Source organism: Zophobas morio, unplaced genomic scaffold (genome assembly GCF_036711695.1).
Source record: "Zophobas morio isolate AGI-343-1 ecotype UQ-CSIRO unplaced genomic scaffold, CSIRO_AGI_Zmor_V1 ptg000877l, whole genome shotgun sequence".
In the NCBI taxonomy this organism is placed as follows: Eukaryota; Metazoa; Arthropoda; class Insecta; order Coleoptera; family Tenebrionidae; genus Zophobas; species Zophobas morio.
This window is the reverse complement of record NW_026972979.1, coordinates 16,562-31,872: the sequence shown is the minus strand read 5'-3', so window position 1 is coordinate 31,872 and position 15,311 is coordinate 16,562. Positions and strand designations below refer to the sequence as shown.

Below are 15,311 nucleotides of genomic sequence, written 5' to 3'. Positions count from 1 at the left end.
CTTTGTTCCTCGATCGAATTAGTTGTGCTCTATATGTAATTTGTGTTAATAGTTGTGGATTATTGACAGCACCATTTAACAATGTATTTAAAAATAAGATTCCAGCTATTTTCCTCCTTGTTTCGAGCGACATTATTTCAAATCTATTCAATAAGCTTTCTTGTGGAAAACCACGCTGTGGGTACACACCATCTAAACGAAATGCCAGGCCCTTTAAGAAACGTCTTTGAACTTTCTCTATAGTGTTTATACTTGTTTTTGTTGCAGGGTTCCAGACAATCGATGCATATTCAAGTTTGGCTCGTACCAGTGTTTTGTACAAACATATATTTGTCTCGGTTTTAGAGAACTCTTTAGACGATCTCATAATAAATCCTAATACTTTAGAAGCTCTATTTGTAATCGTGATGACATGTTGCTTGAAATTTAAATGTTTGTCAAATGTGACACCTAGGTCTTGAATAAATTCTGGTCTGTTTATACTATATAAATTTATCAAATAATCGAAATTTAGAATATTTTTTTTTCGTGAATAAGTCATGACCTTACACTTAGTAAAATTTATTTGTAAATTATTATCTATAAACCACTGATATGTTTGATTCAAATTCTCCTGTAATTTTCGACAATCCTGAATACTGTTTATTTGTCTTAATAATTTGATGTCATTTCTTGTACTTTTAAGCCACTCAGATACCCTACGGGCTCGGAAAGTGCAACGAAACCATCAAATTTTAGCTAGAAACTGTATTTTTGTCGATTTTTATTGAATTTGAACTATATTTCAACGTTTTTTGATGGTTCTGAGCCACCAAACACACTTAAAGCATGCAGAATCGACTCAGAATAGGAAAAGGAGACGTTTAGGTCAATTTTATGCATTCTGGCGTTCGTAGATACAAGAAAACTGTTAAAATTCTTCAGAAACGTCACTTTTGAAGTGTTTTCTTGTACTTTTAAGCCACTCAGATACCCTACGGGCTCGGAAAGTGCAACGAAACCATCAAATTTTAGCTAGAAACTGTATTTTTGTCGATTTTTACTGAATTTGAACTATATTTCAACGTTTTTTGATGGTTCTGAGCCACCAAACACACTTAAAGCATGCAGAATCGACTCAGAATAGGAAAAGGAGACGTTTAGGTCAATTTTATGCATTCTGGCGTTCGTAGATACAAGAAAACTGTTAAAATTCTTCAGAAACGTCACTTTTGAAGTGTTTTCTTGTACTTTTAAGCCACTCAGATACCCTACGTGCTCGGAAAGTGCAACGAAACCATCAAATTTTAGCTAGAAACTGTATTTTTGTCGATTTTTATTGAATTTGAACTATATTTCAACGTTTTTTGATGGTTCTGAGCCACCAAACACACTTAAAGCATGCAGAATCGACTCAGAATAGGAAAAGGAGACGTTTAGCTCAATTTTATGCATTCTGGCGTTCGTAGATACAAGAAAACTGTTAAAATTCTTCAGAAACGTCACTTTTGAAGTGTTTTCTTGTACTTTTAAGCCACTCAGATACCCTACGGGCTCGGAAAGTGCAACGAAACCATCAAATTTTAGCTAGAAACTGTATTTTTGTCGATTTTTATTGAATTTGAACTATATTTCAACGTTTTTTGATGGTTCTGAGCCACCAAACACACTTAAAGCATGCAGAATCGACTCAGAATAGGAAAAGGAGGCGTTTAGGTCAATTTTATGCATTCTGGCGTTCGTAGATACAAGAAAACTGTTAAAATTCTTCAGAAACGTCACTTTTGAAGTGTTTTCTTGTACTTTTAAGCCACTCAGATACCCTACGGTCTCGGAAAGTGCAACGAAACCATCAAATTTTAGCTAGAAACTGTATTTTTGTCGATTTTTATTGAATTTGAACTATATTTCAACGTTTTTTGATGGTTCTGAGCCACCAAACACACTTAAAGCATGCAGAATCGTCTCAGAATAGGAAAAGGAGACGTTTAGGTCAATTTTATGCATTCTGGCGTTCGTAGATACAAGAAAACTGTTAAAATTCTTCAGAAACGTCACTTTTGAAGTGTTTTCTTGTACTTTTAAGCCACTCAGATACCCTACGGGCTCGGAAAGTGCAACGAAACCATCAAATTTTAGCTAGAAACTGTATTTTTGTCGATTTTTATTGAATTTGAACTACATTTCAACGTTTTTTGATGGTTCTGAGCCACCAAACACACTTAAAGCATGCAGAATCGACTCAGAATAGGAAAAGGAGACGTTTAGGTCAATTTTATGCATTCTGGCGCTCGTAGATACAAGAAAACTGTTACAATTCTTCAGAAACGTCACTTTTGAAGTGTTTTCTTGTACTTTTAAGCCACTCAGATACCCAACGGGCTCGGAAAGTGCAACGAAACCATCAAATTTTAGCTAGAAACTGTATTTTTGTCGATTTTTATTGAATTTGAACTATATTTCAACGTTTTTTGATGGTTCTGAGCCACCAAACACACTTAAAGCATGCAGAATCGACTCAGAATAGGAAAAGGAGACGATTAGGTCAATTTTATGCATTCTGGCGTTCGTAGATACAAGAAAACTGTTAAAATTCTTCAGAAACGTCACTTTTGAATTGTTTTCTTGTACTTTTAAGCCACTCAGATACCCTACGGGCTCGGAAAGTGCAACGAAACCATCAAATTTTAGCTAGAAACTGTATTTTTGTCGATTTTTATTGAATTTGAACTATATTTCAACGTTTTTTGATGGTTCTGAGCCACCAAACACACTTAAAGCATGCAGAATCGACTCAGAATAGGAAAAGGAGACGTTTAGGTCAATTTTATGCATTCTGGCGTTCGTAGATACAAGAAAACTGTTAAAATTCTTCAGAAACGTCACTTTTGAAGTGTTTTCTTGTACTTTTAAGCCACTCAGATACCCTACGGGCTCGGAAAGTGCAACGAAACCATCAAATTTTAGCTAGAAACTGTATTTTTGTCGATTTTTATTGAATTTGAACTATATTTCAACGTTTTTTGATGGTTCTGAGCCACCAAACACACTTAAAGCATGCAGAATCGACTCAGAATAGGAAAAGGAGACGTTTAGGTCAATTTTATGCATTCTGGCGTTCGTAGATACAAGAAAACTGTTAAAATTCTTCAGAAACGTCACTTCTGAAGTGTTTTCTTGTACTTTTAAGCCACTCAGATACCCTACGGGCTCGGAAAGTGCAACGAAACCACCAAATTTTAGCTAGAAACTGTATTTTTGTTGATTTTTATTGAATTTGAATTATATTTCAACGTTTTTTGATGGTTCTGAGCCACCAAACACACTTAAAGCATGCAGAATCGACTCAGAATAGGAAAAGGAGACGTTTAGGTCAATTTTATGCATTCTGGCGTTCGTAGATACAAGAAAACTGTTAAAATTCTTCAGAAACGTCACTTTTGAAGTGTTTTCTTGTACTTTTAAGCCACTCAGATACCCTACGGGCTCGGAAAGTGCAACGAAACCATCAAATTTTAGCTAGAAACTGTATTTTTGTCGATTTTTATTGAATTTGAACTATATTTCAACGTTTTTTGATGGTTCTGAGCCACCAAACACACTTAAAGCATGCAGAATCGACTCAGAATAGGAAAAGGAGACGTTTAGGTCAATTTTATGCATTCTGGCGTTCGTAGATACAAGAAAACTGTTAAAATTCTTCAGAAACGTCACTTTTGAAGTGTTTTCTTGTACTTTTAAGCCACTCAGATACCCGACGGGCTCGGAAAGTGCAACGAAACCATCAAATTTTAGCTAGAAACTGTATTTTTGTCGATTTTTATTGAATTTGAACTATATTTCAACGTTTTTTGATGGTTCTGAGCCACCAAACACACTTAAAGCATGCAGAATCGACTCAGAATAGGAAAAGGAGACGTTTAGGTCAATTTTATGCATTCTGGCGCTCGTAGATACAAGAAAACTGTTAAAATTCTTCAGAAACGTCACTTTTGAAGTGTTTTCTTGTACTTTTAAGCCACTCAGATACCCAACGGGCTCGGAAAGTGCAACGAAACCATCAAATTTTAGCTAGAAACTGTATTTTTGTCGATTTTTATTGAATTTGAACTATATTTCAACGTTTTTTGATGGTTCTGAGCCACCAAACACACTTAAAGCATGCAGAATCGACTCAGAATAGGAAAATGAGACGTTTAGGTCAATTTTATGCATTCTGGCGTTCGTAGATACAAGAAAACTGTTAAAATTCTTCAGAAACGTCACTTTTGAAGTGTTTTCTTGTACTTTTAAGCCACTCAGATACCCTACGGGCTCGGAAAGTGCAACGAAACCATCAAATTTTAGCTAGAAACTGTATTTTTGTCGATTTTTATTGAATTTGAACTATATTTCAACGTTTTTTGATGGTTCTGAGCCACCAAACACACTTAAAGCATGGCGAATCGACTCAGAATAGGAAAAGGAGACGTTTAGGTCAATTTTATGCATTCTGGCGTTCGTAGATACAAGAAAACTGTTAAAATTCTTCAGAAACGTCACTTTTGAAGTGTTTTCTTGTACTTTTAAGCCACTCAGATACCCTACGGGCTCGGAAAGTGCAACGAAACCATCAAATTTTAGCTAGAAACTGTATTTTTGTCGATTTTTATTGAATTTGAACTATATTTCAACGTTTTTTGATGGTTCTGAGCCACCAAACACACTTAAAGCATGCAGAATCGACTCAGAATAGGAAAAGGAGACGTTTAGGTCAATTTTATGCATTCTGGCGTTCGTAGATACAAGAAAACTGTTAAAATTCTTCAGAAACGTCACTTTTGAAGTGTTTTCTTGTACTTTTAAGCCACTCAGATACCCTACGGGCTCGGAAAGTGCAACGAAACCATCAAATTTTAGCTAGAAACTGTATTTTTGTCGATTTTTATTGAATTTGAACTATATTTCAACGTTTTTTGATGGTTCTGAGCCACCAAACACACTTAAAGCATGCAGAATCGACTCAGAATAGGAAAAGGAGACGTTTAGGTCAATTTTATGCATTCTGGCGTTCGTAGATACAAGAAAACTGTTAAAATTCTTCAGAAACGTCACTTTTGAAGTGTTTTCTTGTACTTTTAAGCCACTCAGATACCCGACGGGCTCGGAAAGTGCAACGAAACCATCAAATTTTAGCTAGAAACTGTATTTTTGTCGATTTTTATTGAATTTGAACTATATTTCAACGTTTTTTGATGGTTCTGAGCCACCAAACACACTTAAAGCATGCAGAATCGACTCAGAATAGGAAAAGGAGACGTTTAGGTCAATTTTATGCATTCTGGCGTTCGTAGATACAAGAAAACTGTTAAAATTCTTCAGAAACGTCACTTTTGAAGTGTTTTCTTGTACTTTTAAGCCACTCAGATACCCTACGGGCTCGGAAAGTGCAACGAAACCATCAAATTTTAGCTAGAAACTGTATTTTTGTCGATTTTTATTGAATTTGAACTATATTTCAACGTTTTTTGATGGTTCTGAGCCACCAAACACACTTAAAGCATGCAGAAGCGACTCAGAATAGGAAAAGGAGACGTTTAGGTCAATTTTATGCATTCTGGCGTTCGTAGATACAAGAAAACTGTTAAAATTCTTCAGAAACGTCACTTTTGAAGTGTTTTCTTGTACTTTTAAGCCACTCAGTTACCCTACGGGCTCGGAAAGTGCAACGAAACCATTAAATTTTAGCTAGAAACTGTATTTTTGTCGATTTTTATTGAATTTGAACTATATTTCAACGTTTTTTGATGGTTCTGAGCCACCAAACACACTTAAAGCATGCAGAATCGACTCAGAATGGGAAAAGGAGACGTTTAGGTCAATTTTATGCATTCTGGCGTTCGTAGATACAAGAAAACTGTTAAAATTCTTCAGAAACGTCACTTTTGAAGTGTTTTCTTGTACTTTTAAGCCACTCAGATACCCGACGGGCTCGGAAAGTGCAACGAAACCATCAAATTTTAGCTAGAAACTGTATTTTTGTCGATTTTTATTGAATTTGAACTATATTTCAACGTTTTTTGATGGTTCTGAGCCACCAAACACACTTAAAGCATGCAGAATCGACTCAGAATGGGAAAAGGAGACGTTTAGGTCAATTTTATGCATTCTGGCGTTCGTAGATACAAGAAAACTGTTAAAATTCTTCAGAAACGTCACTTTTGAAGTGTTTTCTTGTACTTTTAAGCCACTCAGATACCCTACGGGCTCGGAAAGTGCAACGAAACCATCAAATTTTAGCTAGAAACTGTATTTTTGTCGATTTTTATTGAATTTGAACTATATTTCAACGTTTTTTGATGGTTCTGAGCCACCAAACACACTTAAAGCATGCAGAATCGACTCAGAATAAAAAAAGGAGACGTTTAGGTCAATTTTATGCATTCTGGCGTTCGTAGATACAAGAAAACTGTTAAAATTCTTCAGAAACGTCACTTTTGAAGTGTTTTCTTGTACTTTTAAGCCACTCAGATACCCTACGGTCTCGGAAAGTGCAACGAAACCATCAAATTTTAGCTAGAAACTGTATTTTTGTCGATTTTTATTGAATTTGACTATATTTCAACGTTTTTTGATGGTTCTGAGCCACCAAACACACTTAAAGCATGCAGAATCGACTCAGAATAGGAAAAGGAGACGTTTAGGTCAATTTTATGCATTCTGGCGTTCGTAGATACAAGAAAACTGTTAAAATTCTTCAGAAACGTCACTTTTGAAGTGTTTTCTTGTACTTTTAAGCCACTCAGATACCCTACGGGCTCGGAAAGTACAACGAAACCATAAAATTTTAGCTAAAAACTGTATTTTTGTCGATTTTTATTGAATTTGAACTATATTTCAACGTTTTTTGATGGTTCTGAGCCACCAAACACACTTAAAGCATGCAGAATCGACTCAGAATAGGAAAAGGAGACGTTTAGGTCAATTTTATGCATTCTGGCGTTCGTAGATACAAGAAAACTGTTAAAATTCTTCAGAAACGTCACTTTTGAAGTGTTTTCTTGTACTTTTAAGCCACTCAGATAACCTACGGGCTCGGAAAGTGCAACGAAACCATCAAATTTTAGCTAGAAACTGTATTTTTGTCGATTTTTATTGAATTTGAACTATATTTCAACGTTTTTTGATGGTTCTGAGCCACCAAACACACTTAAAGCATGCAGAATCGACTCAGAATAGGAAAAGGAGACGTTTAGGTCAAATTTATGCATTCTGGCATTCGTAGATACAAGAAAACTGTTAAAATTCTTCAGAAACGTCACTTTTGAAGTGTTTTCTTGTACTTTTTAGCCACTCAGATACCCTACGGGCTCGGAAAGTGCAACGAAACCATCAAATTTTAGCTAGAAACTGTATTTTTGTCGATTTTTATTGAATTTGAACTATATTTCAACGTTTTTTGATGGTTCTGAGCCACCAAACACACTTAAAGCCCGCAGAATCGACTCAGAATAGGAAAAGGAGACGTTTAGGTCAATTTTATGCATTCTGGCGTTCGTAGGTACAAGAAAACTGTTAAAATTCTTCAGAAACGTCACTTTTGAAGTGTTTTCTTGTACTTTTAAGCCACTCAGATACCCTACGGGCTCGGAAAGTGCAACGAAACCATCAAATTTTAGCTAGAAACTGTATTTTTGTCGATTTTTATTGAATTTGAACTATATTTCAACGTTTTTTGATGGTTCTGAGCCACCAAACACACTTAAAGCATGCAGAATCGACTCAGAATAGGAAAAGGAGACGTTTAGGTCAATTTTATGCATTCTGGCGTTCGTAGATACAAGGAAACTGTTAAAATTCTTCAGAAACGTCACTTTTGAAGTGTTTTCTTGTACTTTTAAGCCACTCAGATACCCAACGGGCTCGGAAAGTGCAACGAAACCATCAAATTTTAGCTAGAAACTGTATTTTTGTCGATTTTTATTGAATTTGAACTATATTTCAACGTTTTTTGATGGTTCTGAGCCACCAAACACACTTAAAGCATGCAGAATCGACTCAGAATAGGAAAAGGAGACGTTTAGGTCAATTTTATGCATTCTGGCGTTCGTAGATACAAGAAAACTGTTAAAATTCTTCAGGAACGTCACTTTTGAAGTGTTTTCTTGTACTTTTAAGCCACTCAGATACCCTACGGGCTCGGAAAGTGCAACGAAACCATCAAATTTTAGCTAGAAACTGTATTTTTGTCGATTTTTATTGAATTTGAACTATATTTCAACGTTTTTTGATGGTTCTGAGCCACCAAACACACTTAAGGCATGCAGAATCGACTCAGAATAGGAAAAGGAGACGTTTAGGTCAATTTTATGCATTCTGGCGTTCGTAGATACAAGAAAACTGTTAAAATTCTTCAGAAACGTCACTTTTGAAGTGTTTTCTTGTACTTTTAAGCCACTCAGATACCCTACGGGCTCGGAAAGTGCAACGAAACCATAAAATTTTAGCTAGAAACTGTATTTTTGTCGATTTTTATTGAATTTGAACTATATTTCAACGTTTTTTGATGGTTCTGAGCCACCAAACACACTTAAAGCATGCAGAATCGACTCAGAATAGGAAAAGGAGATGTTTAGGTCAATTTTATGCATTCTGGCGTTCGTAGATACAAGAAAACTGTTAAAATTCTTCAGAAACGTCACTTTTGAAGTGTTTTCTCGTACTTTTAAGCCACTCAGATACCCTACGGGCTCGGAAAGTGCAACGAAACCATCAAATTTTAGCTAGAAACTGTATTTTTGTCGATTTTTATTGAATTTGAACTATATTTCAACGTTTTTTGATGGTTCTGAGCCACCAAACACACTTAAAGCATGCAGAATCGACTCAGAATAGGAAAAGGAGACGTTTAGGTCAATTTTATGCATTCTGGCGTTCGTAGATACAAGAAAACTGTTAAAATTCTTCAGAAACGTCACTTTTGAAGTGTTTTCTTGTACTTTTAAGCCACTCAGATACCCTACGGGCTCGGAAAGTGCAACGAAACCATCAAATTTTAGCTAGAAACTGTATTTTTGTCGATTTTTATTGAATTTGAACTATATTTCAACGTTTTTTGATGGTTCTGAGCCACCAAACACACTTAAAGCATGCAGAATCGACTCAGAATAGGAAAAGGAGACGTTTAGGTCAATTTTATGCATTCTGGCGTTCGTAGATACAAGAAAACTGTTAAAATTCTTCAGAAACGTCACTTTTGAAGTGTTTTCTTGTACTTTTAAGCCACTCAGATAACCTACGGGCTCGGAAAGTGCAACGAAACCATCAAATTTTAGCTAGAAACTGTATTTTTGTCGATTTTTATTGAATTTGAACTATATTTCAACGTTTTTTGATGGTTCTGAGCCACCAAACACACTTAAAGCATGCAGAATCGACTCAGAATAAAAAAAGGAGACGTTTAGGTCAATTTTATGCATTCTGGCGTTCGTAGATACAAGAAAACTGTTAAAATTCTTCAGAAACGTCACTTTTGAAGTGTTTTCTTGTACTTTTAAGCCACTCAGATACCCTACGGGCTCGGAAAGTGCAACGAAACCATCAAATTTTAGCTAGAAACTGTATTTTTGTCGATTTTTATTGAATTTGAACTATATTTCAACGTTTTTTGATGGTTCTGAGCCACCAAACACACTTAAAGCATGCAGAATCGACTCAGAATAGGAAAAGGAGACGTTTAGGTCAATTTTATGCATTCTGGCGTTCGTAGATACAAGAAAACTGTTAAAATTCTTCAGAAACGTCACTTTTGAAGTGTTTTCTTGTACTTTTAAGCCACTCAGATACCCTACGGGCTCGGAAAGTGCAACGAAACCATCAAATTTTAGCTAGAAACTGTATTTTTGTCGATTTTTATTGAATTTGAACTATATTTGTTGGATGTATGATTGTTACTCATACATACGTACCGAAAAAGATTGATATAAAATGAAACACAAACATGTGCTGTGTAACACTGTATTTACTTGTTGTTGACGGTTCGGAGTCTATGTACAAAGTTGTTAAAATCGGAAGCGATACATTGCAGGTAAAAGAGAAAGTTGGGGACGCTTGTTGACAAGGGTTGCGGTTGGTAGGTAAAACCGAAACCCGAACATGGTCCGGCGCCTTGAAAGAACTAACTTTCAACATGACAATAAGTTTAAACTGCAAATATCACTACATAATGAGTACCTATTTACATAATGGATGCATACAGCACTTTGACAAAAGGGAATATAAAACACATATATACAAAAAACAAATAGATTTAAACACCTTTGTTTATGGTTCGGTCGGAAGCACACATAGTTTAACCACTGGTCGTTTAGTCACACCATTCGCGGTTTTCACTGTCACTACCCGAATGAGGCCATCTTGACCGGGATGAACTGTAGTGACGCGTCCCATCTTCCATGCAAGCGGGGGTGTGTGGTCTTCCTTAATGACCACCAAATCGTCCACCTTTATGTTGTTGTGGCTGGCCTTGGTCCATTTTGGGCGATTTTGAAGTTGGCCCAGATATTCTGCTGACCACCGTTTCCAGAATTGCTGCTGAGTGCGACTGACTTGTTGCCACCTGGAGAGCCGGTTCGTTGGGAGCGCGGTGACGTTGTCCTCTGGAACAGCAGTTAGAGGGGTTCCAACGAGGAAGTGGCCGGGGGTTAAAGGAGTCAGATCATTTGGGTCATTGGATATAGGGGTTAACGGACGCGAATTTAAGCATGCTTCAACTTGGATTAGCAACGTCTGCATTTCTTCGAAATTAAACAAAGCTGTACCAATAACGCGTTTCAATTGATTTTTCGCAGATTTGACTGCCGCTTCCCAGATACCCCCCATATGTGGCGCGGAAGGCGGAATAAAATGAAAATTGATCTGCTCAGTTGTCAAGTATTTTATTATGTAATTACGGTCATTCCGCGAACTGAGAAGTCGTTGCATCTCATTTTTTGCGCCGACGAAAGTTGTCCCGTTGTCAGAGAAGATGTCGTTGGGTTTTCCTCGTCGACCAACGAATCTTTTCAGAGCTTGTAAGAAACTTTCGGTGGTACAGTCTGACACGAGTTCCAAATGCACCGCTTTTGTTGCCATGCATATGAAGACTGCTATATAGGCTTTCGATATTTTTGGCCTTCCTCTACCGCGATTTAAATTGATGTTGATTGGGCCGCAATAATCTAAACCCGTTTTAGAAAATGGTCTACTGGGCTCTATTCTATAGCTCGGTAAGTTACCCATTCGTTCGCTACATGGCTGTGGTTTTAGTCTGTAACAGCGCATACATTTTTGGATTATTTTTCTGACCACATTGCGACCTGTAAGGACCCAAAATTTTTCCCGTAATATCGCTAGCGTGGCCTGGGGGCCCGCGTGTAAGTGACTTAAATGGATGTGAGAAATGATTAACATTGTCACATGATGGTTTCTCGGTAGCAAATATGGATGTTTTTTATAATCTGAAATAGTGGTAGCCAAATTTAAGCGTCCGCCTACTCTTAAGATTCCGTCTTTCTCTAAAAACGGATTCAAACATAGAAGCTTACTGCTCGGTTTTAATGGCAAATTGTTTGATAATGTTCTTATTTCTTCGTCAAATTCGGTTGATTGTATGTGGCGTAAAATGATTGTTAAAGCTAGATCAAGTTCTGAGCATGATAATGGCCCGTAGTTTTGATTATTTTTATTCCCGATATTAGTTACAAATCGATTTAGATAAGCTATTGAGCGCTGTAATTTAATAAAATCAGAAAACTGTTTTAAGTATTCCCATTCAGGAAGTGTGTTTACTAAGAGTGAGGTAGTCTGCTTTTGTTCTGGTAAATCTACTTTGCTGACCGGTTCTTGTATGGGCCAAAATTCGTTTGTGTATGAAAGAAATGAAGGCCCGTGGAACCAAAAATCGTTGTTTAATAATTTGTTCGCTGTTGTGCCTCGCGATATTATGTCGGCAGGATTACTAATAGACGGTACGTACCGCCATTCTTCTATACTGCTAAGATTTTGAATTTCAGCCACTCTGTTGGCCACGAATGTTTTCAGTGAGCTAGAGGGGGATGAAATCCACGCTAACGCGATTTTAGAGTCGGTCCAGAAGTACTTATTTTGAATCGGAACTTTTACTGTTTTAAGTACCGCATCGCATAGTTGACATACTAGTAGAGCCGCACACAATTCAAGACGGGGCAATGGTGTCGCCTTCAAGGGGGCAACGCGACTTTTTGCACAAAGTAAGTTAACATTAACTTGACCATTTTTCTTAATGCAACGTACATAAATAGCTCCGCCATACGCCTTAATGGAGGCGTCAGAAAAACAGTGCAATTCGACACTGGCATCCGTTTCAAATATGAACCTAGGAATTGTAATTTCATTCGCCATTTTTAAATCATTCAGCCAATTTTTCCAGGAGGAATAAATTGATAATGGCACAGTTTCATCCCAACTAAGTTTTAAATTCCATATTTCCTGCAAAAGTATTTTAGCTAGAACTGTTACTGGCCCTAGTAAGCCTAAAGGATCGTAAAGTTTAGATGAGACCGATAAAATTTTTCGTTTAGAAACTTTACCCGTAGTTGAAAGATTGTCGATTGAATATTTGAACGCATCTTTTTGAGTGTCCCACACTAAACCAAGGGTTTTCGATTCATTGTCCACCTGGTCAAATTTTACAACAGACATTTTCGGTGTTTCTTGTGGTACAATGTTAGGATTATTGGAAGCCCATTTGGCTAAAGTGAAACGTCCTTGGGAAAGCACTTGCGTTAATTGGTCACGAAGTTTCATTGTTTCCCCTACGGTGGAACTCCCGCAGAGTACATCGTCGACGTAAAAATTGTCTTTGATTATTTCGGCAGCTTTTGGAAATGTTGATTCCACTTGATCCGCCAATAATCTTAGACATTTGATCGCAGCATAGGGAGCTGACGACATCCCGTATGTGACCGTATTAAGTTCGTACACTTGCATCGGTTGTGTGGGATCATCCCGCCACAAAATTCTTTGATATCGTCTGTCTTCGGGATGAATTAAAATTTGACGGTACATCTTGCAAATGTCCGCTGTAAAGGCAAACCTATACGTTCTAAATCGAATTATTAAATCAAAAATGTCGTTTTGTACTTTTGGCCCTGTACTCAGACAAGCATTTATGCTTTTTCCGAATGATGGTTTGGCTGACCCGTCAAATACTACGCGAATCTTATCAGTGGCCCCGTCATTTTTGAAAACCGCGTGGTGAGGCAAGAGGTAATAGGGTTCACTTTCGATTCTATGCTCTGTCAATGGACCTAGTAAACGCATATGACCCAAATTAATGTATTCTTTCATAAAATCGTGATAATTTATTTTTAACATGACATTTTTTGCGAACTTTCGTTCCAATGTGTTGAACCGTTTGAGCGCGATTTCTGTCGGATTCCCCAAGTTTGGTAAAAATTCGTTAAATGTTAATCTGACTTGAAATCGTCCGTTGGATAATTGAGTGGCATTGTTAATAAAATAGTTCTCATGTTGTATTTCAAGAGCTGTGAGCGGCTTATCATCGTTTGAATAACTTTCAAGTTTCCAGAACTTTTCAACCTGGTTTTCTAAATTGACATTATTGACCGCGCAATGTAGATTTTGACGAGTGTTACTGGTGGGGCATCCATGCAATGGCCCTCCTGCAATCCAACCTAATAAAGTTTTTTGTAATATTAAGCCATGTCCTATCGTTTGAATTTGACCTACACATAACAGTTGCCAAAATAATCCAGCTCCGATTAACAGATCGATTGGCTGTGACAAATTGAAATTAGGATCGGCAAGTTTTACCGCTTCAGGTATGTCCAGCTCATCTTTAGAAAAGGTACGGGCAGTTATGTTCTTCGAAATTTTTGGGATTACCAGACAATTTAAAGCTGTTGTAAATGAGTAATGCAACGACTCGATCTGTACCTGAACCTTTTGTCTAGCGGTCGTATTTGAACATTGAATACCTGCTACGACCACATTTGCATTTTCTGTACTTAAACCCAATTTGTTAGTGGCGGCTTCAGTAATAAAATGCGATTCTGAACCCACGTCTAACAAAGCCCGGAATTTTTGAAATTTGTTTTTACAATCCTTTATTAGAATTATTGCTGTAGACAAAACGGCTTGTGGAAAAAGGGCGGATGAGCAATAAACTCCGCTGGTACTAGGCTGGTTTTCGTTTGAATGAGAGGGTTGGTCACTGTGTAAAAGTGTATTATGTTTCAATTGGCATAATTTACATGACATAGATTTACAGCTATCGGACGTATGCGATGGTTTGAGACAATTTTGACATAATTTCAACCTATCTACCTGAGACCTTCTTTCCGAAACACTGAGTTTTGAAAAGGTAACACAGTTGTAAATTAAATGAGATTTTTTACAAAAATAACAATTGGATTGTGTACTATTGCGATTTACTGCCGCTGTAAATGTAGACACCTTTTGTGTTTTAAATGTATTATAAAAAGGTAGCCATTCAGTATAAATTCCGCTAAACGGTTTAATAACATTCGGGAGCAACTGCACCGATGGTGACGGTGTGCTCGTAGGTGCGTTACCTTGCGGTGCAGGTGAAGATGTGTTAACGCGTTTTTGTTCAATAGCATCTTCGACATCTGCACATAAATCGTAATACGCGTTTTCAAAATAAAGTCTTGTGGTAGCTTGTTCTAAATCGGAGGTGGTGTCATCAAGAGCTTCAATCTGAGAATGGATTTTGTCAAACTGAGCCTTAATACGTACAAAATCGCGCAATCTTACTCTTAGTCGAGAAGCGGATGTACTTAGATTGTTTGTTTCAAACCACAACTTGAAACGCGATATTTCGTCGTGAATGCGATCTCTTTTTAAGAATAAAATTTGTAAATTTCCTGCATCCTCTGGTGTAGGATTTGAGTCCGAAAATGTTTCGGCATTGTCGTCACCTTCCGCGCCTGCCATGTGTGGAGTATCGAAAGTTTGCGAACGCGTCATAACCATTTGAAAAACCGCTTAGTTGAAATACGTAAAACTGGTACAGTTCGGGCAAGGTAAATGGTACTTGCCAATGAAATTTAAATAAAATGACGTGCAATTACGGTCGAATCCGTGCTTGACAGGAAATAGATAAAGAAAAGGAATAGTTGGAACCCACTCACCGCAATAAGGCCCTCTGGCACCTGGAACGGCTAGACTGATTCGCTGCTCTCCTGTCCGGTTGGGAATTTCCAATGGCTGGATCCCGTCTCCCGATGCAGGCGTCGAAAATTGCCAAAACCGTAATAAGATCACCTGGAGCCTGGGTGAATTGACTGGAT

The 15,311-nt window shown here is 37.3% G+C and overlaps 1 protein-coding gene across 1 annotated transcript; it reads right to left on the bottom strand.

The window, feature by feature from the left end:
- Nucleotides 1-10,281: 10,281 nt before the first annotated feature.
- Nucleotides 10,282-14,955, bottom strand: LOC135122097 (uncharacterized). The gene has a single exon (XM_064046331.1). The coding sequence runs from the start codon at nt 14,953-14,955 to the stop codon at nt 10,282-10,284; it is 4,674 nt and encodes a 1,557-aa protein (XP_063902401.1).
- Nucleotides 14,956-15,311: the final 356 nt, after the last annotated feature.